The sequence below is a fragment of the Cygnus atratus genome, chromosome Z, assembly GCF_013377495.2.
Source record: "Cygnus atratus isolate AKBS03 ecotype Queensland, Australia chromosome Z, CAtr_DNAZoo_HiC_assembly, whole genome shotgun sequence".
Lineage (NCBI taxonomy): Eukaryota > Metazoa > Chordata > Aves > Anseriformes > Anatidae > Cygnus > Cygnus atratus.
The window spans coordinates 28,641,072-28,667,356 of NC_066396.1; the positions used below are offsets into that span (position 1 = coordinate 28,641,072).

At 36.4% G+C, this 26,285-nt stretch overlaps 1 protein-coding gene across 5 annotated transcripts in view; it reads left to right on the top strand.

Moving 5' to 3' along the window:
* Nucleotides 1-26,285, top strand: part of SMARCA2 (SWI/SNF related, matrix associated, actin dependent regulator of chromatin, subfamily a, member 2) — a 124,659-nt gene that overhangs the window by 72,478 nt on the left and 25,896 nt on the right. For all 5 annotated transcript variants that reach the window (XM_035565860.1, XM_035565859.1, XM_050716493.1 and 2 more), the window contains exons 25-28: nucleotides 2,309-2,472; nucleotides 4,414-4,641; nucleotides 12,573-12,650; nucleotides 16,336-16,554. In XM_035565860.1, the coding sequence (XP_035421753.1) occupies nucleotides 2,309-2,472; nucleotides 4,414-4,641; nucleotides 12,573-12,650; nucleotides 16,336-16,554 (689 nt within the window). The remainder of the gene's footprint in view (nucleotides 1-2,308; nucleotides 2,473-4,413; nucleotides 4,642-12,572; nucleotides 12,651-16,335; nucleotides 16,555-26,285) is intronic.

The following is a 26,285-nucleotide window of genomic DNA, read 5'->3' on the forward strand; positions in this document are numbered from 1 at the left end:
AAGGATTTAGAAACATAATGGAGGAATATCAAAAAGAAAATAACTAAGAATTGCAAATCCTATCTGAAACTTAAACCTATTTGAAAGAAGTTTCCGTTTTGGAATTCTTCCATGTTGATGGTGTCTGTCTCACACTGACCTTCTTAAATAATAATTACTTTTTACTTAATGTATTTATCTCACAAGCTATAGTATTATACAGAACCAGCAGCATTTATCAGAATTCCTTTTTTAATAGAAAAGGAATTATATAAGAAAAATATGAAGAACAGCATGAGTAAAATGAGAGTTTAAGGTCTTTTGACTATTCTTGTTACAGCATTTTAAGTTGGCTCTTTGCTTTAGGTTTTATTTGGCAAAAAAAATAATGTCGAGAAGTATTCTAGTTCTTTTCAAACATGACTAAACATAAACTTCAAAAACTGTTATCCTCAAATGTAAATCAGGGTTATAAAACTAAAAGTCAGGGTAATGAAACTAAGACACAAATTAACTGTTTTGGAGCATCACAGGATGTCTTTGTCAAAACTGGCTGAAGTATATGGTAACATGCTAACAAAATCCTCATTGCATCTCTGACCTGCACATGGTCTGATGTTCCATTTAAGACAGCTGAATTATAATACATTTAAAATGTTATATGTTACCATACATGATGTGTTTTAACATGGAGTCTTTCAAATGATAAAATGTCAATAGCAGTATGCAGTATGGTAAATATTGCTCCTTTTTCTTATTCTAAGGTTTTGCTCATAATTAATTAAATTGAGTGAGATGAACACTTCTGTCATCTTTTCCAGTTTTATGATTACAGATGCCTTCTATACTGACATGTAACACATACACGTAGATTCTATTTACTTGGTGTTTTCTCACATAATGTGTTTTCTACCCAAGTTGTGTACTTCTTAAAGAAATAGGTTTCTGTGGGCCAGCGTTTCTGCTGTGTGACTGTACTGGATTCTGCCAGGATGGAGTTAACTTTCCTCATAACAGCCCATGTAGTGCTGTGTTTTTCATTTGTGGCTAGGCAGTGTTGATAACACACCAGCGTTTTGGCTGCTGCTGAGGGGTGCTTGCACAGTGTCAAGGCTTTCTCTCCAAACTGCCCCTCCCACCCAGCAGGCTGGGGAGTGAGCAGGAGATGGGGAGGGGACACAGCTGGGACAGCTGACCCAAACTGACGAAAGGGATATTGTGTGCCATGTGACATAATGCTCAGCAATAAAAGCTGAGGGAAAGGAGAAGGATGCAGGGACATTTGTGGTTATGGTGTTAGTCTTCCCAAGCAACCGCTGTGTGTACTGAGTCCTGCTTTCCAGGAAGTGGCTGGACATCTGCTTGCTGATGGGAAGTAGTGATTAAATTCCTCTTTTTGCTTTGCTTCTGTGCGCGGCTCTTGCTTTTAGTAAACTGCCTTTATCTCAACCCATGACCTTTACCATCTTATTTTCTTTCTGTGTCATGTTGAGGAAGGGGATTGAGAGCAACTGGGTGGAGGGTCTGAAAGTCAGCCAAGGTCAATCCTCCTCAGTAACAGAAGAACTTCATCTTCTGTGTTACACATGTATTTATACCTGATTCAAGATAGCAGACTCTTTGGTTTTCAGCTATAGACAGAAGTTTAAAAAAATATAAAGTAACTGTTGGACCAGGCTGAGATGATTCATATATAGTTTTGTCAAAACACATGAAAATTCATCCAGTTTCCAGATTTGCACAGTTCTTGGTTTTTGCTTAGAATTTCATCTAGGTTTTTACCGTGATTGAATTCCTTTCTGTCTCTCCCTCACCCATAGTAAACCATTATGCTCAAGATACGACATATTAAGAATTTTCAATCCTTTCATATCACTGATGGCTCTTAAGGCAAACAGTGACATTTTCATAAATCTCTGTATAAACAACTTTTAAAAATACTTAGATGCTGTTGTGGCCAGAACATATTAATCAAAACTGTGGCTCTGTTGTGGTTGTGTATAATAACTTCAATTGTAGTTTATATGAATCATAAAAAGGTGTAACAATGTTTGCTGCAATTTTAAAATCCACTTTTGAAATGTCAAAAAAACAACCAAACAAAAAAAATGCTTGAATATTTAGCAGTCCTTCTCTCAGGTGTAACAGGTAGTCAGATGACCAAAACATCCATGGAGAGTGTTTTATTCTGTATTATAGTAAATAAGCAGAGATGTCAAAGAGCAAGTGAGGTAAAATTTCACTTCCACATGTACCCTCAGGATCTGACATTGTGTTTAGATTATTTTAGTTCACATTGTTGTTATAGAGTGTTTTTACTTCTTTTCAGGCACAACAAAATCAGAGGATCGAGCTGCTCTGTTGAAGAAATTTAATGAGCCTGGGTCACAATACTTTATCTTCTTGCTGAGTACAAGGGCTGGAGGGCTAGGCTTGAATCTCCAGGCTGCTGATACTGTTATAATCTTCGATAGTGACTGGAATCCTCATCAGGTTATTTTTATTTACTTACCTTCAAGCAATTTGCAAAGAATTCATGATGCTTTTTTGGGTTGCTTTTTTAGCTTGCATATATATACGCTGGGGCAAACAGAATAGATTGAGGCCATCACAAAGTGCTACATTGAGAGGAATTAGTAAGACAAACTCCTACAACCAAGAAATGCTTTGGTTTTAAGTAATTCTGTGTCTATGTATATATTTTTTCTGAGTCTCGGGGAATCCTCAGTTAGGGTTCTGCACCAGTAGTACGGCTGTACTTGTTCTTTAACCCTTAGGGCATTAACAAGTATCTCCCCGTTTTGATTCTTCAGTAGGTTGCAGTATTTTAGTAAAGGTTGTACAGAGTGCTGCCTGTCTCCAGAAGTTAGTTAATGGCCACATGAATTCAGCAGTCTTGGTCTGAGACACTGAACTTGCACTGTTGCTATAGGTAGATAGAGGTGAGTACAGATCAGCAGACAATGAGGGTATCAAACTACTTCAGCTTAGTTTAAAAAAAAAAAAAAAAAAGAAAAAAGGAAGATGGTCTTTGTTGCTTAGTGCCGTTTTATTTTTTTTAAAACAGGGTTTGAGAAGTTTGGAGCAATTACATTTAAAGGCTTCAAAAGCACCTCAGAAGGCACTTCATTCTTTGCATTTTTGGTTATCTCTAGGTCACTTCTAAAAACATTTTTAATGCAGTGTCCTGTATATTTCAACAGTTAGATAGCAATACGTCCTTGCAGCAAAAATTACAGAATGTTCTCTGTAGAATCTAGTGAACAGATTGCTGAACTACAAAATATATGCAGTTTCACTTCTCTTGTGGTTGGGAGTAAATTGTTAATTTTGATAAGCAGCATGCTAAAAGAGAATATTTCTGTTGTTTGCTTATTTTTTAAGCACTTAAACAGCATATTTCCAGAAGTAAAACCTTCTATTTACTCACTTCTGTGCTTCTGAAAATGGATTACATAATTTAATACTGTAGGTTTGTCTTGACTGTTATAAAAACTTCACATGTACCTTTAAATTCCAGCAGCCACATTTTGTGGGTTGTTAAGGGCATTGCAAGAGAGAAGAGCTAACAACAGTAGTAAGAGCAAGGTGTTGGAGTGAAATGGCAAACTCATTGTCTGGTTTCCTCTTTTTTCTACTTCAAAGAATTTCTGTTTTGTGAGGTAGCACAAAACTGTAGTAGCATTTTGAACGTAGGTACCCTTCATTATCTGATTGCTGAAACAAACACATTGAGAGTAGGATTTCATGGATTTCTTTTTTCTCCAAAGAAAATAGATACAATTTTGAATTAGTAAAAGTAGTTCTTTACCAAACATCTGCAGTGTGCTTTTTACTTCTGCCATATCTAAGTACAATCACCTGAACAAAAACTAGTGGATTCATGGTGTTCTAAAAATAATTTAAGATCATTTTTAGGCTGTTTTAACACAAATATTTTAAGATAAATAATAAAAGCCTATTTCACAGATAACTTTCAGTTAACATCTTTATGAATTAGTAACTGCCTTTTGTTAGATAAGTTTATATATGAATTTTATACAAATATACTTGTTTTCTTTTCCTGGAATCAAGAAGTGTTTTACTTCAGGGTTCATTCTGGCTTGGAAGGTCACAAACTTTGAGTAGAAGAGAAAAAATAGATACTTAAGCCCTTCTCAGTCACTGCACATGCTTTCAGGAAGTGTTTAGCTTACTGTACGTGCAGTGTGTGGAGCAAGTGCATTTTTTTTTCAATTTTTCTCCTTGTCTGGGTCTGAAGTAGTTTTGGGAAACAGAACAATCGGGAGTGAACTATGTGAATTATGGTGGACTGTGGTTTGAGTACTTCCTTTTTATGTCAAAGGATAACTCAGCATTGTAATGTCCTTTAAGCAGAGAGTGATTTGAGTAGCACATTTATATAAATCATTCTCTGTGTTCTTTGCCTCATAGGACTTGCAGGCCCAAGATAGAGCTCATCGAATTGGTCAGCAGAATGAAGTTCGAGTCCTGCGACTGTGCACTGTGAACAGTGTAGAAGAGAAGATACTTGCTGCTGCAAAGTATAAGTTGAACGTGGATCAAAAAGTTATTCAGGCTGGAATGTTTGATCAGAAATCTTCAAGCCACGAAAGGAGGGCTTTTCTACAGGCTATACTGGAGCATGAAGAAGAAAATGAGGTAAAACGTAGTTAGAAATGATCAGTAAGAGGATGTTTCAGGGGAAGCTTACTCTTTTCATCAATTTCAAAGATTGTTATCTCCTTCAAAATTAGAACTGTCAACATACTCTTATCATCCAGTCAAAGAAATAATGTTAGACTATGTAGTGGAATTTTCAGACATACTGAATAACTAGGACTACCTAGTTTCAATCATGTAAGAGCCTGCTTGCCTCTGCTTTTTCATTTTGGGTCCTGGGTAAGATATAAGATCTGCTTTTTGCTTAGAGCAAGCCAGCAACATAGCTGTTTCTTTCTGGTGCTATATTCAAACTGGAATTCTAGTTACAACTTTCTCTTCAGGAAACAATTAGTTGTCTCAAAACACCTATCAAATTTTTCTTTATAATAGTGGGAACTGAGGTTGTAGAAACACTAATCATTTATCCCGTTGTGTTCTTCTTTGGAATTGGGATTGTGGAATTGTAAGCCCCTTCTTCTGCCTGTGACTGATGATTGTTCTCTTGCTGTGAACAGTGTTCATAATTTGGATCAGCACTGCATTTGGGATAGATAGTATAAATGTATTATGTTATACTGAAGACACAGACACAAAAAGTCCCATGCTGCAATGATTTTTCCTGCCTCAAAAAAATGACCTCTGTTGGTTAAAGACTGCAGAGATTTCTTGCCTTTATTTTGCCTCTCAGTATGGCTCGTACCATCTGAATATGGTACACACAGAAAGAAAACAAGATTCTATAGTCTGTTTCACAGTCGTCTTTCATTATGTGATGTAAATTTTCAAAGACCAAAGGGTTTACTTCTTCAATAATTAAACCTTTTGTATAAACTCCTTTTTATGTTGTTGTGCACACAGAAAAACCTAGTACATCATTAAGGAAAGTGTTTGCTATTTTGTACCTGTTTTAGTATTTTTCATAAGAAATGAGTCAGATTGTCTGGTTCATAAGTAATGATTATTTATGTGTGAATGCAGAAATGGTATGATGTATGTATACTATTTCTGACGAAACCTAAATTCTCATATAGCCATCACCATCTACATGAATGTATAAACTTTGAAACTGGTAGAAATCTTTTGGCAACCTTATAGATTTGTTTTTAAAATTGAGATCTTTCTGTTGTATTTTCATGTACAAAATTCCATAGAAAATATTTATTTTAAAATGTTTCAAAAGTTCAGGACTGCAGTTCAGGCCTACTGGGCATGCCTTATTTGATGGATGACTTTAGAGCAATTTACTTTTTGTGCATTTTTCAAATATATTTGGGCAGACATGCACAGATTTAAATAATGTTTGCTTGCTATAACCTGGTGTCAGTCTTTAAAGCACAAATTGGTGTTATAGCTTGACTCCTAAAATGATATACTTTTTTATTTTTAAAATGACTTCAGTAACATTTAATTGCTCAAAGTGTATTTGGACAGTTTTTATCTCTCCTTGTGCTTGTTAAGCGTAGTCATACTTAGTAACGGGAAATTTTAAAAAATCTAGTATTCCCTGTCTGGTGCTTAGGAAACATCTGAAAGGGAATATATTTGCAAAATTGAATCAATTCTGAAAAAAGGCATAACTTACCTAGAAACACATTTTTTTGTTTGTGTTGTGTTTCCCACATAATGCATTTTCTCATGATGACTAGATCTCCAGTATCATGAAGGAAGAGATATTACGAGGTGGTACATAAATTGCTTTGGAGTTGCTCCAGTCCAATAAATTAAATAATAAAATTCTAGTTGATAACGTGTTTCTTCTGAAAATCAGATTTAGCAGTAGACAAGGATGTTAGAGCCCACCAAACTGAATTCCAAATGCAGAATGACAGACAACAATTTTTGACACTACTGTTTTGTATGCTTTACTGATTTATACTTTAATATTTGAAATTAGCTAGGTACGCTCATTTACAAAAATAGGTTCACATAAAACCCTAGAGGACTGGTCTTCTAACAGTTCATCTGATAATTTTATTAAAATATACTGACTTACAAGAAATAAACTGTACATGGAGTACTCTTTTTAGTTGTCTAAAAATCTAGAAAACAATTGCATGGTCTTGATCATATTAATTAGCTGATTCTAATGACTTGCCTAAACTGTTTCTTTCAAACTTCGAAGTGGTCTCTTTTTTCTTCTTTATATATATGACAATTATTGCAATTATTTTTTTAATAACAGTTTCAAAGATCCATTACCCATATCCATAAAATCAGGCATATAGATCAGTAATATAACCAAATACTTTTGACTCTAGCTTAACATTGGTATCCTTCATACTGGGCTGTTAAACAAATTTTATGGCAAGATAGATTTGAAAAATATCAAGTTTGTTTGAAAAGGATTACTGGCTAGGTAATTAGAGATTAACTGTTCTAACATACAATTGCTTAAAATACTGTGGAGAATAATTTGAGCTGGTCTGTCATCCATATATTCTGTCTAAGAACACAGGTTCTAAACATGTTTTTATATACTATTTTTTCATTAATTTCTTTTTTCTTTTAGGTATGTTTTCTGTTGCTGAAAATGTATAGAATTTCTCTGTCCAGGCTGCTTAGAAGTATTTGGCAATAGTTTTGAAACAATTACATTGTCATTAGAAAATGTTACAGCTCAGGCTTTTGCCTTTTTCTTTTCATACAAGCCTTTGAAAAGGTGTAATATGAAGAGCATTTACCTCATATGATTCCATATGGACTGTAGCCATAATGAAGATGCTGTCTGTGAAAATGTTTTATTGGAACAAACAGTTCTGATACTGTCACAGGTGAAAGTAATGAGTAATGGGATGATTAAAACAATTAATTGCCTTACCGTTATTAAGATAGTATTTTCACATGCATGGGACACACTGTAGATTAGACAAGAGTAATGCAGTATCAGGCACTTAATACTAATTTTGTGGCTTCATAAACTGGCTTAGACTATTGAAAGGCTTTTTTGGTTTGTAATTCTTTTCATCATCCTTTCAAAATCCTGATCTGACTTCATAACTGTCCTGATTTCTACTTCTGTACAGTTCTGACTGTACAGAAAAGTACAATAAAATTAAACTGTAGAAGAGACTTTACACATCATCAAGTAATTAAAAAAATCAGTAAATGCACATACACACACATGCATAGAGCTGCCCTAGTTCAGACGACAAAGACTTCAAGCTGTTTCTTACACTCTTTTGAAGGATTTTTGGTGATTTGCTATAGATTATGCCATTTTCTTAGGCACAGGATGCTTTTAACTTTGAAATTTCCTGTATTCCCCTACACCTCTTCTTCCTGTTTCCTGTCCTACACAGAAACACATTCTGTATATATTCTGAGGTATATATACACTTACAAAATACATGTGTGAGCTTTAAAAAAGGAAAAGCTTTCTTCCAGATGTTTTGTGTTTGAAACATGAAAAAAAAAAACCCTGAAGGTTAAGCTGCTACTACAACTCACTGTCTTACATGTTATTAATAACAGAAAAAAAAAAGCACAATGAAAACAAAAACAGAAACAAAACAATATCCTCAAAATAGCAGAATAGGTCTTTGCCAAAGCTTTAAAGTAAAATTTCTCTGTAAACAGAGACTATGCAAAACTGCCCAAACACTGAAACATTTGAGGGAGTAAGAGGGATTGAATTTGCACCACCCTGCATTGGTCAGTCATTGCTTCTTCACTGCAACAGCATTGGAGATAAAATCTGAGTGTCAAATGAGGTAGATTGACAAGAAAAAGTAAATCTCATCAGTTAAAAATTATTAATATCAAAAGAACTTTGACCTGCAAATATGGACTAGCACATCTAATAAAGAGATTGCTTAGTGACTGGCTAGTTAAATATTTCCATGCTAAGCGAGCTTTAAACTTACATACCAAAGCTTTTCACTCAGGTATGAAGAGCACCATGTTCTGCTTGTACTTTCTTTTTAGTTCTTCTAAATGCAGCATCAAATTCTCCTAACTCTTCTTTTTCCTTTGCTCTCCTTTTTACTCTTCTTTCCACTTTTAGCATAACTAGATATAAAAGAGAGATCATTTCTGTGTATTTAGAACGATACATTTGAATAATATGAATGTGTGACAGATTATTAGAAGGTACTTGATGATGGAGAATTTTTTGTTGGCAATGGTGTTCTTAAAATCTATTTGGTAATGTAATTCATTTAGTAATGGAAGCATACAGGCTCTTCAGGAACGACAGGGAGGGGAGATGAGGAAGTGGTGTCACGCTGTATGGTATTGACCAACAGGAGTGCCTGGAGCTCTGACTGGGGATGGATGAGGAGCTGGCTGAGAGTTTATGGGTTAAGATTAAACCGAGGGCAGGGACGAGTGACATTATAGTGTGGGGTTCTGCTACAGGCCACCTGACCATGAAGGCTGAGCTGATAACGGCGCTCTGAAGACTGGAGCAGTCTCACGTTCACAAGCCCTGGTCCTCATGGGGACCTTGAACCACTGCAATATCCGCTGGAGGGACAACACAGCAGAGCATAAGCAATCCAGGACATTCTTGGAGTGCATTCATGATAACTTCCGTCTCCAAGTGATAGAGGAAACAAAAAGGAGAGGAGTTAAGCTGGACTTCATTCTCACCAATAAGCAGGGGCTTACAGGGTTTGTGAAACTCAAGGGCGGCTTTGGCTGAAATGACCATGAAATGGTAGAGTTCAAGATGCTTAGGACACCGAGGGGGGCACACTGCAAGCTCACAACCCTAGACTTCAGGAGAGCTGACTTTGGTTTCTTCAAGGATCTGCTTGGTAGAGTACCATGAAATAAAGCCCTGGAGGGAAGAGGGGCCTAAGAAAGCTGGCTAAGGATGACCTGCTCCAAGCTCAAGAGCAATGCATAGCAGCAAAGGGGAAGTCAGGCAAAAATTCCAGGAGGCCTTTGTGGATGAACAAGGAGCTCCTGACCAAACATAAAAAGGAAACCTGAAGAGGATGAAAACAAGGACAGGTAGCCTAGGAGGAGTTCAGATAAATTGTGTGATCAGCAAGGGATCAAGTTAAGAAAGCTGTAGCCCAGAGAATTGAATCTGGCCAGGGATGTCAAGGGGAACAAGAAGGGCTTCCGTAGGTGTATTGGCGATCAAAGGAAGACTCGGGAAATTGTGGGCCCTCTCCTGAATGAAACGGGAGACCTGATTACCTGGGATACAGAGAAGGCTGAGGTACTCTATGAATTTCTTGCTTCGGTCTTCACCAGCAAGTGTTGTAGCCATGCTTCCTGTATCACAGAAGACAAAGGCAGTGCTGGGGAGAATGGAACTGCACACTGCATAGGAGAGGATCAGGTTTGAGATCATTTAAGGAACCTAGAGGTGCACAGGTCCATGGGGCCTGATGAGATGTATCAAAGGGTCCTGAGGGAATTGACAGATGAATTTGCTAAGCTGTTATCCATCAAAATATTTGCTAAGCCACTATCCATTGAAATATTTGAGAAGTCTTGGCAGTCTGGCAAAGATCTCAGTGACTGGAAAAGGTGAAATGTAAGTCCCGTTTTTAAAAAGGGAAAAAAAGAAAACCTGGGGAACTACAGACCACTCAGTCTCACCTCTGGACCCAGCAAGATCATAGAGCAGATCTTCCTGGAAAATAGTGACTGCCAATATGGCTTCACTAAAAGCAAATCATGCCTGACAAGTTTGGTGGCCTTCTACAATGGGGTTACAGCATCAGTGAATAAGTTAACTAATATTAACTACCTGGTCTTGTGCAAAATATTTCACACTGTCCTGCTTGGTATCCTTGTCTCCAAGTTGGAGAGACATGGATTTGATGGATGAACCACTTGGTGGATAAGGAATTACCTGGATGGTCGCACTCAAATTGCTTCAGTCAAGGGCTTGATATCTAGGTGGAAAACGGTGATGCGTGGTTTTCCTCAGGAGTATTGAGACTGGCGCTGTCAAACATCATTGGTGACATGGACAGTGGGATCAAGTGCACCGTTAGCAGTTTTGCACACCAAGCTCTGTGGTGTGGTCAACTTGCTGGAGGGAAAGGATGCCAACCAGCGGGACCTGGACAGGCCTGAGAGGTGGGCATGTATGATGAACGTACAGTCAAAAAGGCTGATGCAAGGTCCTGCACCTGGGTTGGGGCAATCCCGAACATGAAACAGGCTGGAGAATGAGAAGACAGAGAGCAGCTCTGCAGGAAAGGACATGCTGGCTCATGTTGAGCTTTTCGTCCACCAATCCACCATTTCGTAGCCCAGAAAGCCAACCATAACCAAAATAAGCATAACTCCAGAGAGACCTTATAGCAGCCTTCCAATATCAAAGGAGACCTACAGGAAAGCCGGGGAGGGACTCTTTGTCAAGAAGCGTAGTGACAAGACGAGGAATAGTGGCTTTAAAATAAGAGAGGGTAGATTTCAGTTGTATATTAGGAAGAAATTCTTCACCTTGAGGGTGGTAGGGCACTGGAACAGTTTGCCCAGAGAAGTTGTGGATGCCCTTAGGGCAAGGCCAGGCTGGATGGGACTTTGAGCAACCTGGTCTGGTGGGATGTGTCCCTGCCCATGGCAGGGGGGTTGGAACTGAGTGATCTTTAAGGTTCCTTCCAACCCAGACCATTCTGTGATTCTGTGATACCTACCTGGTTGGCAACATGATTATTCAGACTAATAACACATGATGCAGTTGGTGCTATTACAGTTTCTGCAATGGGATCCCTTTTGTGTGTCTTTTTTTTTTTTTTAAAAGGTCACAAGTTACTCTATTTAAGGTGAAAGGAAGCATGTGAAACTTTCATGGGGGTAACTTTCTTCGCTGATCATAAAAGATGCAGAAGAGATATGTAGACTTTTTTTCTGTGAAGGAGTATTTGACTAGGAGTGAGAAGAATGGTCTTGTTGTTTTTCTAGTTTCTTATTTCATGATTAAATTATATGTACCTTAAGTTACAAAAGTGGTAGGAATTGAGTTAATAAAAATTGTACTCTTTTCTGAGGTGAAGATGTCTTATCAGTGGTGAGAAAATTGGAGGTGTGGGTATAGACACAAGCTTTCTTTTGTTTATTTTGGGGAAAGAAAGAATGCTATACAATTTTAGGCTTTATTTGCAGCATTCTGTACTCCCATTTCACTAAATAACGAACGTGAATTTTCATTAAAAATGGTGTGTCTGCAGCATACTATAATATAGGGTCAATAAGCCCTATGGTGGAACCAGTCTGTAGCTTATATTAACCTGTTGTCAGGTTTGAAATGTGCTTTCAAAATAATTTAGAGAGGGAAAATTAACATTCTGGAGCCTGGTTGTATTAAAATGGTTGTGATAGCTGTTTAACTTCTTAGTTGAATTCTAGACTTCTGATTTGTTTTTCCAAGGAATGTTTCTGCTTTTGTGAAATAATTATTTTTGTCTGAAGACAGAGGTTAGCATCTCACTTTGTAAGCAGCTGATGATCAAGAGAAAGAGGGATTCAGCAATCTTTTTTTTTTTCCCAGTCGAGTGACAGGGTGGTGTTTTTTTTGTTTATTTTGTGTTATTTTTTTCAATCTAGGGCCATTTTCAGTCTCCTTGCTTTGACAGCAAAGACCTCATTGTACAGAATGGTACTTCTGAGGCAGTACTGGAGAACAGCAGAACAGAAGTGCATGTATTTTAACTGAAGCACTAGCTGTGCTTCTGACCCAGGAAAACCACAAACCAAAATTTCCTGGTTACATGTTTGCTCATTTCCTCATTCTCAATTTATGAAAGTGGTAATAAGTCCCAATTGTCTCTTATGATGTCTATTTTGCATTACTTCTGAATTGCTGAACGTGTTAAAAGTTTTAGTTTTGGTCTGAGTGTTTCATATGCCTCCTGACAGAAGGAGGGAGGCTCAGTACAATGCTGACATGATGCAGACTGTTGCTTCACGTTGAACGTGAAAGCTTCTTTCCTAATGCCTTTATCAATCTGTGTGACCAGGAGGAAGATGAAGTTCCTGATGATGAGACTCTGAATCAGATGATTGCTCGACGTGAGGAGGAATTCGATCTCTTCATGGTAAGGATATGATCATAAGTAGAATATCTTTTCTAGTGTTTTTAGCAAAGGTTTTAACCTTTTTTCATGTCAGTGTTGGAAAACCTTGTTAGAGGAATAGTTTTATTTACTTGCATTGTTTATCTGAGGAAAGAAGAAAAATCTACTTAAATGCAGAGTTCCTCACAAGACAGACTTCAGAGATCCTTGCAGACAGTAGTGGAACAATGCCAATCTGGAGGAAGATTCTGGCATGACATAAGACAGTTTAAAATTGAAAGTCACTGTTTGGCTTACTAGTTCTACAACATGCTTTTATTTTTTAGACATTCTTCTCTCTTTTGTGCTATGATATTGGCAAAGACAACTACAGGAACTGAGCAAGATAGTAAATTAGTAGACCGATAGTGCTGGTCTCTGTGAGTTAGCTGGGGTTTGCTGTGGTTTTGTCAAGGGTTGTTAGCTTCATCTCTTCTGCAGCTTCATCTCTTCTGCTATAGAACTGTTGAAAAATTACCAAAGTAGAGCTAGTGACAGTGATTCAAATGTGGGGAACTCATTTTATATTAGTACTTCCCTTCTTCTTAGAGCTATTAGAACATTAGAGGAATAATTGCTAAAATGTCAGAGTAGGCATGGCTTTCGCATTTTAGCATCTGTTTAATGTGATAGTTGCTGGTGGATTGGTAACTTTAAGAGTCACTGGCACAGCAGCAGATAAATACTTAAAATATTTAAGTACTGAGGAGAAAGTACCATCCCCTCTCATTCTACATAAGCTTCTTTTTCTGCAAGATTGAACAACACAGACACTCAAGTGTGTGAATGAAAATGTATCAGGAGGTGGTATCTACCAAAACACCATTGATAGGACCACAAGTTCTTAATTTCTTGGTGTCTGCTCAAGTACTCATCTGTAAAACATGGCTGTGACACAAGTGTTCAGGGGCCATTCTTATATAAGTAACTGTTCTTCAAGGGCACAATTGATAAAGGGCATATTCTCCCACATGGTTGTGCATGCATTTTATCATTGCTGTGTTGTCAGTCTAGTCCTTTCACACTAAGGTTAATTTAATGTTATCTTAGAAGAACTGAAATCCCTGAAGATAGGCTGCATGGAAAAGAAGTGTTTAAAGACATTTGTCTTTTTACATGACAAAAATCAAGATGTGGCCATTTGATCCAAAACTCAAAAAGACTAATTTCAGCCAAATTATTGGCTGATCTCCTTTCTGTTCTCCATCACAGCTTGTTTGTACATGTACCATAGGATTTTTGCTGCTACTGTAGCTGTCCTCTCTAGCTGAATGTACAAGGTGCATAGTGATCAATGTAAACACTGTTGTACCGGAAATCCAGGCAAAAAATAAGTAGCCTGAGTTCTGTGAAAACAGATTTGCTGCTGGAAACAGTTTCTTAGTGCATTCTCTTCAGATCCAGAAGGAAAGACCTAATCCTTGAAGAGAAGTAGCTGACTAGTTTACGGCTGTTTTCCAGAAATTTCCGTGACTGTCCTTTTGGATTTCATTCAAAGGTTATTTACAGCCATTCAAGCAAACAGTGAAGGGACCTAGACTGAAGACAGTTTTAGCACTGCATGTGCTTAATTTATGTTTATCATATAAATCTATATGAAAGGTTTTAAGGGAGGGTAAAGAACTGGTAGTAGGTAATAAAAATTTGAAGATGCAGAGTTAATGTGCTTTGAAAGTCAGGGATTTGAAAATACTGAAGATAGAAACATCAAAGTTAAATGTTAATGGCTAAGAAAAATATTAATTGTTAATTAAAAAAATCTGTTTTCCATTTATTAGAAAAATCTGTTCAATTATAAAAGGAAAGTCTGAAAAACAAGTTTGGCAGCCAATTTTGTTTGTATTCTTTTTATCAATATTTTAGGTTGTACATAGAACATAAAGATAGGTTTGTGTTTTCCTTATCTCAGTGATACCCAGGCAGCTTTATTCCCTCTGTTGAGGTTGTGCAGATGTAATCAGAATGCAGCAAACTACGGTATCCAGGAAAAAAGTGTTTTGGTTTGTTTATTGAACTAGGCTTAGAGGTGCAAAAGCATGTGTTTTCCTTATATCAATTAAATACGATGTTTATCTGAAGTAACCAGTTCCAAAACAATAGGTGAGAGAACAGATTGATTTCTCAAGAAGCTGAGAAACCTTTTTTATGTTGTCACTTTTCAGGTTAAAAGTATTCTTTGACATAGATCCTTAGAAATACCTGTAGAGTTCACCATGTATTTTTAGCTATGTACACAGAAAGAGGATGTGTACAAGTGGATTTTTTTCCCATGCCTTTTGGTGGCTCCACGTGCATAGGTAAAAACTCTAGATAGCCCCAGATCTCACAGTTGTCCTACTTTTGCATTCAATGCAAATTATGGCATTTCTAGTTTTTCATCATGTAGTAGAAAGTGTAGACAAAATTCAGAGACAGAAGTCAGTGTTTCAATGTAACCTGTACAACTCTTGTCATTTCTTAATAGTGTGCTTCAGCAAGAGTTACTATTCCTGGCAAAATTCATAAATAGGAACAAAAACTTTAGGTTATCTTTTGTTTAAAGATTCTTGATGTGAAAGCTTCCTATGAAGTGAAATTATAGGCCTGTCAGAAAAATGGGTGCTAATACTATAGTTGTGCTGATGGAATTTAACTCCTGGAATCCAAAACAGCAATACAGCAGCAGTTGGCTGTATGAATCGGTGGTTTTAAATTGAGTACCTTGGGGTTTTATTTTAAGGAATCCTGTATGACTCTTCAATAGGTGTATTTGAAAAGGATATACTTATCATCTGATTTAGACTGTTCAGGTAATCTAAATGAGATTCACGGGAGCATAGGAGTCTAGGTCAGCATATAGTCAGTAGGGAGAGATGGATGCTTTCCTGGAAGGGCTATAAACCACCTCACTGATGAGTCCACAGTAGTTCATTAGAATGTATTCTGAGTATCCATATCTATTTTATGAGGTAATTGCTCACCACACTTGAAATGAATTTGTGATTATTTCATTTTCAGCTTAAAGTCTTAGCACAACATTATACTTATAATATTCTTAACATTTTACCTAATCTTACATTATATTTTTGTATGTGATTTGACTTTTTGCGTAATACAGCAGAAGTAAAAATTCTGTGTTTAAGTTAGTTGGCTTTCTGGCACTGAGTAGGCAAACTTTTCTCCGAGTTTCTTAATCTTTCTCGACTCTTAAAAGGTGCTATTAGAAAAAAAAAATTTCCTTCCTCTGGTATTCAGATTCACTAAACTAGTATGTTGTCAGTTATTCTTCTTAGTTAAGTAATAAAAACACCTTATAGGGATGTTGTAAAGAATTATTAGTGTTTACAGATCACGTTTATGAATACAAAGAAACCACAAAACTTGTGTAAAAAACGAGAGTTTTTTAACTAACATCTTCTTCGTGTTCTTGTGATCTACTTTGTTTTGCTGTGCACTTACTCCAGATTAAGCTAGCTATGAAGTAGTGAACTTGACTGAAAATCAACTGTCAAGTGTAGCTACTTCTTTGTATAGTTGCATTTTAGAAGTATTTGGGCTGATGGAAGGGAAATACCTGTGACGGACTTGGTTTAAAGTTTTTGCTATTTTTAGATAGCTTGGAATTTCATTGGTTCATTTAATAGTTGCTCTTATAACTTTTTTTATCCTTTCCCAATTGCCATTACAGCGTATGGACATGGATCGACGTAGAGAGGATGCCAGAAACCCCAAGCGCAAGCCTCGCTTGATGGAGGAGGATGAATTGCCATCCTGGATTATTAAGGATGATGCTGAAGTTGAAAGGCTCACATGTGAAGAAGAGGAAGAAAAAATATTTGGAAGAGGATCCCGTCAACGCAGGGATGTGGACTACAGCGATGCTCTCACAGAGAAACAGTGGCTGCGGGTAGGGTAACTCCTTTGTTTTGTTGTATTTATTTATTTATTTATTTTTGTCTTTCGCAGTTGAAGTTTATTCATTTTCTTATGTTTTTATTGAAGATTGCACAGTTGCACAAGCGACAGCACAATATAATAGTTAAGGCCTACATATGACTATTATTCAGCATTTGCAACTATGTTCAAGGCGTTAGTAACTTCTAAGCTGTTTTGATGAAACTTAAGTCAGTGTTACTAAATATTGAATCAGAACTGTGATAACTTTCTATGGCAACTATTCTATCGCCATGGATCTGTCTTTAGGTACTTTAATAAATGTTGTCTTTAATATACATTCTTTTGCAGTGGAGAAGAGTGGTAATCAGTGTATATTGAAGTTTCCTGTGCTGTAGAAGCTATATTTTTTAACTTTTTTTAATAGCTGAATCTTAATCTTGTTAAGAATTTGGAAGCTCTCACAGAAGTCTTTTTTCCTATCTTGGTCTTTCATTTCCAAGTCCTGAGCATTTTTTGACTCCACTGAGGTCAAAAATCTTGAGAAATGATATGTTACTTGAATTTAAGACCTAAAAGTAAAAATTCCATGATTTTTTTTTACACTTGAGAATTCTTGCATTTTTCTGCAAAATACATGTCTATTGAATTCTAATACACATGCCTTTCCAGAGTGGTAAGGAAGTGAAGGAAATATTTTCAAAACCAGCAAATTTGGTAATGCTATGATTTCTAAAACGTATTAGTAAAGTTACTGTATGTGCAAAACTAATCTATGTGGTTTGGCATAGTGTATTTTGTTGTAAAATAATTAGACTTGATACCAACATGAATATAGCTTTCGTGTATAAAGATGGGTAGAAATCTAGCATACTTTAGTTACAAAAGTGGTTGTGAGAGTGCACTGTGAGACGCTGTACTAAGAGCTGATCCAGATTCAGCTGCTGGGTGTAAAGTTTACGTGAACAAAGTTTTGAATTACACATCAGCAGCAACTTGATGAAACTAGAGGAATTTTCAAGTAGTCATTGGTGAAGCAAGACCTAGAAACATGAACTCCCCTCTGGATTCTTCAATACTTACCCTTTCCTACAGTAGAAGTGCTTACAGTATAGTGTGTGTATATATATATGTGTGTGTGTGTGTGTGTGTGTATGTATATAAATATATATATATATACACTCAATGTCATTTTAACTGGTTATTTTCAATGACAGAATACTCTGGCTGTGGCACATAGAATTTAGCTTGGACTTCTGTGCTTTACCCCTTGGTTTGCTTCTAAAGTTCACCTTCATTTCTTTACTGTTGAAAAATATCAGCGCTCAACAAGTCGTCTAATCCGTCCTTGTACTCAGGGCAGATTCAGACTATCCTATGTCATTTATAATAGATGTTCATCTGGTCTGTTCTCCAAAGCCTTCTCTAACAGTGAAGTTAAAACTCTACGGAGAAATATATTTAACTGTTAGTTTTCCTTAATATTTTTAAAAATTTTCTTACTGGATTTTAAACTGATTAGTACTTGTTCTAATGACTGAGGTCATGCTAAAGTCAAGGTGGTATGCAGACTATCCATTTTTCAGCATGGCTTGTTATTCTCTTTAAAAAAAATCCTTCCTTCTCCACTGAGTTGTTAAACGTGTTTTCAAATTAGCTAAGTAAAAGCTAAGTCAGATACATTTTGCATTGTGGACACTACTGTGACTGTTGTATACGTGTTTTAACTTAAGTCCTTTTCAGGTAACGTCTCTACACGTGAGAGAGTATTGAAACAAATGCAGTTGTAGGAACTACTATTTTTTTTCAAACTCTTTATTCAAATGAATCAGATTTTTAGTGTTAACAATCTTATGAAGGTTCAGAATTAAAAATCCCCCTTTGTGTGGATACTGAAAATCTAAATCAATTTTCCTGAGTTTTTGCATCTGGTTTTCTTGTGTGTGTGTGTAAAACAGTTCTTTGTTAACAAACATTGTCTTCCCACCACCAACACTTCTTAAAGAAATGAATTTTTTTTTTTTTTACTTTTTCTGAAGTAACAGCCCCGGAGAGCTGTGGAAAAATATATAATAATAATCTTGTAAAACATTTTCAAGCAAGTCTTTAAGTAAATAAAACTACCATAGATTGTTAATAAGCTAATTTGTAAATCTGTTAATTTGTACATTGTGCCTTTGCCCCTATAATTTTTAAGTAAAAAGAGAATTATGCATATTGTATGGACAATTTGAATTAGTCATTCCCCGAGAAATGCAGTGAACTACTTATATCAGTAAAACTTGAAGAAGAAAAAGTAAAAGAAGAGCCAATAAATTCAAATTAAAGAATGGTACTTTATTTCATAACACACCCTTTTACCCATGTATCATGCCACTCTGCAGGTACTGGATAATTCTGCCCTTACTGCAGTGTTACAGAAAAACAAGACTTGTTTATTAGCAGCAAGGGATGTCCCTTATTTTTTCTCATGCTGTAGCTGCTGCTAATGGCTTTATAGCTCTCCTCTCATGGGCCTTTGCAGAACAAAACTTCGCATTTCTGACTAAGTCAGTTTGCTAATATCAATATCCAGCACTTGAGCTGTCTCTCTGTTTTTGTCTTTATTGACAGGTTGACTTCATCTCTTCTTTTCTAAGCGGTTTTAGCTCAATCAGCAGCCAAGCTATACTGAGGACATCAGCTACCTGCTGCTTCTCAGCTAGACCCTGATCCTTCTACTGATACACCAAACACTGAAGAGTCTAGTTAGGGTCCCACCTACATAAGTGTAAGCTTCATAGCAGATCTGTAAAGGAAAGGTAACACCTCAAGGCCAGTATGCACACATGCATACTGTCAAAAGTGTCAGCTCTGTCCTTGCCAGGAAGTCAAGTACCTGATTTGGGAAGCAGGAGACAAAATGATTACATAAGCCATAAATATGAGCATACACAGTGTCTGGTGAGACTGTGCTGCTGCCCTGAACAACCTGTAATTCAGTAACAGACTCTCAGGAAAGCTGTAAGAAACATCATCACTAGCTGTCGCTGCAGCCTGCTGCTCTGTAGCTGTTGACATGACAACCAGATTCCCTAAAAACAGGAGGGAGGAGTTCGCCTCTTCTGCTCTTAGGAAGCATTTATATTCTAGAAGTATATTATGCTCTGATAGATTCTATCACTGCACCACTTTTATCAGGACTGCAAAATATTTTGCTGGATCTCTAGGCAGATTATTTCTTAGAGGGTTATAAGAGTTCTTCTAAGGTCCACATTGCTTAGGATGGTCTTCAAGACTCAGAGGACATTTCTTTGAGACACTGTGAAAAAGTGCATTTGGCCTGCTGATCAAGGAGCTGTTATACTGACCAGTTTCCTGTTCAACATATTTTTTTTCCCATCTGGGATACTTACTGTATCCTTGTCTTCATTCCAGTACTATCAACTTAGGCAGAGATACCAAGACAGTTCTTTCCTGATCAAGACAGTTTATCTAGTTCTCATGTTCTTTGTCTGTCATCCTACAAACCCTTAATCTGAGGCTAAATCTCTGGATTCTGCTTCTCATTCAATTTAATTGCTGGCTAGGTGACATGAACAAAGTTCTGTCTTCTTGTGCAGCTGATTTTAAATAGCTTTGTATATTGGCCAGGGAAACATGTTTGAGTCCAAAATGAGTACTGTCTGGTTTACCTCCTGCACAAATGCAAATCCCCAACTACTGCAAACTACTTGTTTTGCTGATCTAAAAAATCAAAGTGAAATTCAAGCATTTAGTCTGTAATTAGTCACTCTTATTTAAAGAAAACCGGTACTAGAAGAATATCTGGTGAATACAGTTTAATGTAATTATGACATAATTTTTATTTGCTTTCTTCTTTATGTTTACTAGCTAGGGTAAAAAGCATTTTCAACTATTTTTTCATCAGCTGAAACTTTAAATGACTTTTTGACTTTACATACTCTCTCTAATAGTCTTTTAAAAGATAGGTCCTGCATCACAGGTAGTAAAGTTGGCCCAGCTTATTACAACAACTTGATATAAATTACTAAAAAAAAATTTAGGTTTTGTTGTTGTTTTCTAAGACAGTTTTGCTTTTATGTATGCACATTTAGAATCAGTACTAAGTACAAATGCCGGATTCCATACCTGGAACAGTGTAATCCTGAATGTAATCCTATGAGGAGAGGCTGAGAGAGTTGGGACTTACAGCTGGAGAAGAGGAGCATCGAGGGGGATCTTATCAATGTGTGTAAATAACTGAAAGGATATATAGGGAATAATAAGGGATAAAGGGATAAATAACTGAAGGGTGCAAAGAGGATGGAGCCACGCTCTTTTCAGTGGTGCCCAGTGCCAGGACAAGAAACAATGGGCACAACTGGAACACAAGAGGTTCTGTCAGAATGTCGGGAAGCACTTCTTTATTATGTGTTGGTGATGGAGAACTGCCACAGGTTGTCCAGAGAGGTTGTGGGGTCTCCCTCCTTGGAGATCTTCAAAAGCTATCTGGATATGGTCCTGGGCAACCTTGTCTAGATAGATGTGACTGAGCCAGAGGGTTGGACCAGATGACCTCTAGAGGTCATTTCCAATGTCAGTGATTCTGTGATGTACTTATAGGCTGGGGGACAAGTGGCTGGAGCTGGGGGTTTTGTTTGGTGGTAAGTTCACTGTGAGTCGACAACGTACCCTGTCAGCAAAAAGGATAAACTGTATCCTGGGATCCATTTAGCACAGCATAGCTAGGTGGTCAAAAAAAAATTATTGTCCCACTATTGTCAGCATTGGTGCAGCCTTACCTTAAGTATTATGTGTAGTCTGGGGCTCCACAATATAAGAATGATATAAAAATACTAAAATGTGTCTAAAAGAGAGCAACAAAGATGATGAAGGGACATGAGGGCAAGATGTATGAGGAGCAACTACGGATACAGCATAGAGACCAGGAGACTGGGGGGTGACCTCATTGTGGTCTATAACTTTCTCATGAGGTGTCAGAGAGGGAGGTGCTGATCTCTTCTTTCTGGTGACTAAAGTTATCCCTTCCATAGCCTAATACTAGCAAGGTGCATTACAAGCAAATGTGGTCCACAAAAGATCCAAAAGATCTAGGACTACGCTGTCCTTTCAAAGGACTGATCTGTTGAGCGTGCAAACCCTGCCATTATACCAGATATTTTTCTGATTTAATTGGTAGGGTCTCAGAAGAAAAGGGAGGCAATGCTCTTTGAATGAAGAAAGGTTAACTCCTGAAAACTTAATAGTAATAAAAAATAATAATAATAAAAATCACCATGTAGTTCCCATTCTGAAGGAGTGAATTTTGATATTTTTTTTAAGAAGAACAAAAACAAACATGAAAGGTCTCTCTGTAATACTAAGCATTATGAGCAGCAAAACAGTTAGCCACATTACCTGTCTGCCAGGACAAATAACCATACAAAGTATTAGTATCCTACCTTTTTCCAGAACAGAAGAATTTATATTTTTAAATATCCATATCCAATTTATATTTTTAAATTACACCCTGTTATTCAAGGGGTGTGGGGGGGAAGGTAAATTGACATTTTATAGTACAAAAAGTTCTCATTAGTATGGAAAGACAAAGTAAGCAGCAACAGGAAATACTTGTCTCAGGGCCGGAAAGAGAAACCATCCTACTTTATTAGAGGTCATATAAATGTGTTTCTGATTGAGTTTTATATTCATGGTGTCCCCATAAAAGAAACTGTCTTCTCTGAATGTGAGAGAGTAAATCCTTGGCATATAGTATAATTCCTGTATTTGGGAATCTTCTGTTCTTTATTACTGAATGTCTTTTTGACATAAGTGCAGCATGTTTCCTCCTCCTTAGAAAAAAATGGTCTGTCAGCAGTGAAAGGAATATAGTCATTACCAAAAATACTTTGTTTATAATGTCTAAGCTAATTAAGTGGTGTAGCAAGTAATTAAAAATGGAAAAAAAATACTTTCAGAAGGACGATAAAATGATATGGCCCACCAGTAGATTTATTTTAGACCACAGAAGAAAGTACCTGGAAGCAAAACCCACATTTCAACATAAGCTGTAGCAACCTCTTTTTTTATACCTTCTAAAGTGTGAGATGATGAAGAAAATAGAACATCTCTTGTTGTAGGACACAGAAGTGTTATACAGTTGTCCAAATTAAATGTTTATTGTTTAAAATGAATTTAGGTAAAGTGAGAAAAGTAATCACCCCCACCTTTCTCTGTCACCTGCCAAAACCAGTGAGTTTCTAATGCAACAGCTTTTCTGTGGCTCTTCTCCTAGGAAGCAGACTTGGTCAAGGAAGAAAAATGTAACTGGAGTAGTGATGTTCTCACAATACTTTTGTTAGTGTAGTGTTGTGTACACTGCTAAAATAGGTTGTCCTGATTCAGAATTCTGGGTAAGACAGAGAGAAAATGCTGATAAAAATTAAAAAAAAAAAAAAAAAAAAAAAACACTTTCCCCTTCCAGTCTTTCTCAATGAAATAACTGTCCTTAAATGCTCCAGATTCCTGTCTGTTCAACAAACATATGCATCTATGTCATACTGAACAAGATAAATGGGAAAAATGAGGCATATCAGTCTTGTTAGATTTTTCTTGAAGATGGATTACCTTTGAATCTGAAGCCAGGAAACATGTATCTTCCTTGAACTGTTTTTCTCTGCTGGTGAAAATTGTGTGTAATAGATCATTCACAAGTAGAAAGACTGAACCAAATAGCAAGGCAGACTTGTTTGCACTCAGAGAGTCCTTTTTCCCCAATAGGACCTTTCTGTGATTAGCATAAAATAAGATGCTTCCTATTTGAATTTCTGTCAGAGGTTTACTTGCATTTGCTGCTCATCCATTTTAATTCAGCAAGCCTTTGGCACCTGCAGTCATAAAAGAAAAACAACCAAACCAAAACAAAAAACAAGTAAAAGAACTTATGCTTTCATTATCAGGCTTGTTGAGAGATTCTTAAAATTCTTCACCTTGGGTTTTATTCCCGATTCATTTTTGGCATGGGAAACTTCAAGGAATCATGACCTGTTCAAGTAAAGAAGAAAAAGTGTAGCACTTCATAGTGTTATTTATAAATCTTAGAGAACAGTAAATGAACAAAGGGCAACTGAGATGCATAAAAAGGCAATGTATCAACTGAATATTATCTTTATGTATGTACATTAAGTAGTTGATCATTTTCTCCAGGTAATTTAAGGAATATATATAGAGAAAAATTATATCGTACTACCTTTCAAAAACCATGCACTGTCTTGATCACAGTTATTTTCTGTTTCTTTTAGTTATTCAAAGTTGCAATTGTAAACTAAAAATATTTTTTAATGCGTCAGTTAAATCAGTCCTTGAAAGATAGCTTCAGTCACATTAAATTTATTCCTGTACAACCGTCAGTCTGTAAACGACTAATATTTTTTCCCTGATAAGTTTTCCTGCAATATTTTCATAGATGATAGTTTTGCAGTGTCTTTAAGTTCTTTACATCTGGTCTGTAAATTTTTCTTCTAGTTGCATATCAATATCCCATAAGGTTCTAAACAATCTGAAATGCGCAGGATGCCATCTAGTTTAGAACAGCTATAATAACATCCCTTTCAAAATTATGTTTATCATCTAGGAACTTCCACATGCAATGTTTTATAAAACTGTTTTGTATTGTCCTCAAGTTTTGAATGAGAGTGTTTCCAAACACAGTGATAAACTTGGCTATTACTCCAGTTGACAAGAGGTGTCCATCAGGTTATTTAGATTTTCAAAGAGAAGGAGAGGAGATTTAAAAAACCAACAGAAACGCACAAAAAAACAATCATTCCATGATAAAAAGTAAGAAGTTGATACCAGTTGTTTCTGGCTTAGAATTTATTTGGAACTTGTTTCTTTCTATCTTTTTTTTTTATGCTTTGCCTCTATTAGTTTGCCTAGGTCAGGAGGCTGTTTCTTCAAATGAAATCTTAATAAGGCATAAAGTACACATGTATGGGAGGGGCTTTTTGAAAACCTGAAGAAGACCGTTAGAGATAGTTCTGTAGATATTTTAAGAGTGTGGCTGCGTAGATGTAGACCACAGGATAAAGATAATGATGATTTGGCATTTATTGTCTTAATACAGTATATGCATGTTTTCTCAAAGCTCTTTTTGGCTAAGGAAAGCATCTGCACAGTCAGCCTGATAAAACTAATACAACTGTTCCTTTTTATCACCCAATTCCTTCCCCCCAGTGGATCTTAGGTTCACACCAATGTGGCTTCCTCTGAGTTGGAGCAAGTTTATCGGTGCTGTCTCTGTGTGATGTTTTACGTAGTAACTGTTGTATTAAAGATGATGATTAAATGTTACGATAATTTATGAGAAGTATTTTTCTCAGACCAGAAACAAAAATCAGAGGATATAAGTTATTCGTGTGAAACTTTAGATTGATACTTTTTTTTTTTTTAATTATATGATCTGTTTCTTTGGATGAGACTATTTTTTAAAAAAAGGTAAGTATGTTCGTGCATTATACTGTCAGGACTTTTTTTGCATCAACCTTTAAATTAAAATGCAAGGGAAAATTGTTTATAATTTGCATTATTGCTATCCTTAATGTCCAATTAAAGATAGGCACTTGGAGTTTCTGTGCTAGTTATTAAACAACTGTTAACAGTTTTCAAAAGCAAAACAGAAAACAACCTACGTTCTCCCACTTCTCAAAAAGAAGCAATCTTCAGCAATGTAAAGATGTAGACTCTGAATTATGAACGCTGACTGAAAGGTTAGAGTTCCTTATTTTGTGGAAATTCAGCAAATTTGAGAAGAGCGTTTATTACAATCTTATGTGTTTTTTTTTTAATAATTGAATTTAGTTTGCATTTTTACAAAAAAATATATATTTTTGAGTTGTGTTGCATGGAGAATTTTTGGAACTTTCCTTACATGGAGCAAAATGAGTCAGCAGTAAATAAGGAGATACTAGAAGTGTTCACTAATTCTTTGCCTTGAGCATATTTTAATCTATACTGTTACAGTTTAGACCCAACAAAGTCAACTTGGTAAATTTGTTGTGCAGTGCTATCCATGAAGGAAAGCATGTTCAGTTAAATTAACTCTTTATCAATCCTTTATATTTACTTCAGATATTTAGCCATTGCACATTAGATCTTAAATTTTATGCCCTTTCATCTGATTGCCAAGTATTATTATTTTTCTTCATAATCTTTGTCAGTAACATACTGACCTCTATGCAGTAGCATAAGAGCTATTTAGTTACAGAGTAGGGGAACTTCCTACAGAAAGCCAGCAAGTAATTTCAATGTGTAGAAGCTTTAAACAGCAACAGGTATCAGGAATGTCAGTGTTGAGAAACTAAGCAGGAGAACTGTATTTTGAAGAGATCTTTTGGAGAAGATGAATTTCAGGTTGGAATGTTGATGCCTTCATGAACTGTCAGGTATAATCTGAGTAAACAAATACAATATAGTGGGATAGCTTTTCAAATAGAGCATAGAAGAAGAAAAAAAAAAAAGTGGAGTTTCTTTTGGAATACCACTACAGGATTTAGAGGATTATTAGAAGAGAGAAATTGGTAGGTACAGGCAGAGTGATGATGTTTTGGTGCTTTTGACATTTGTTGTTAGCCCTTTGTAGGGTTCTTTCACTTCTTTTCTGTGTTACTGACAAGTTTTTTGTTGCTGCTTAAGTGCTTAACAGCCTTTAAGTTTAGTTCCTCATGGTCAGTACGGTGGCTAAGTAAGTTATTTGTTGCCTCT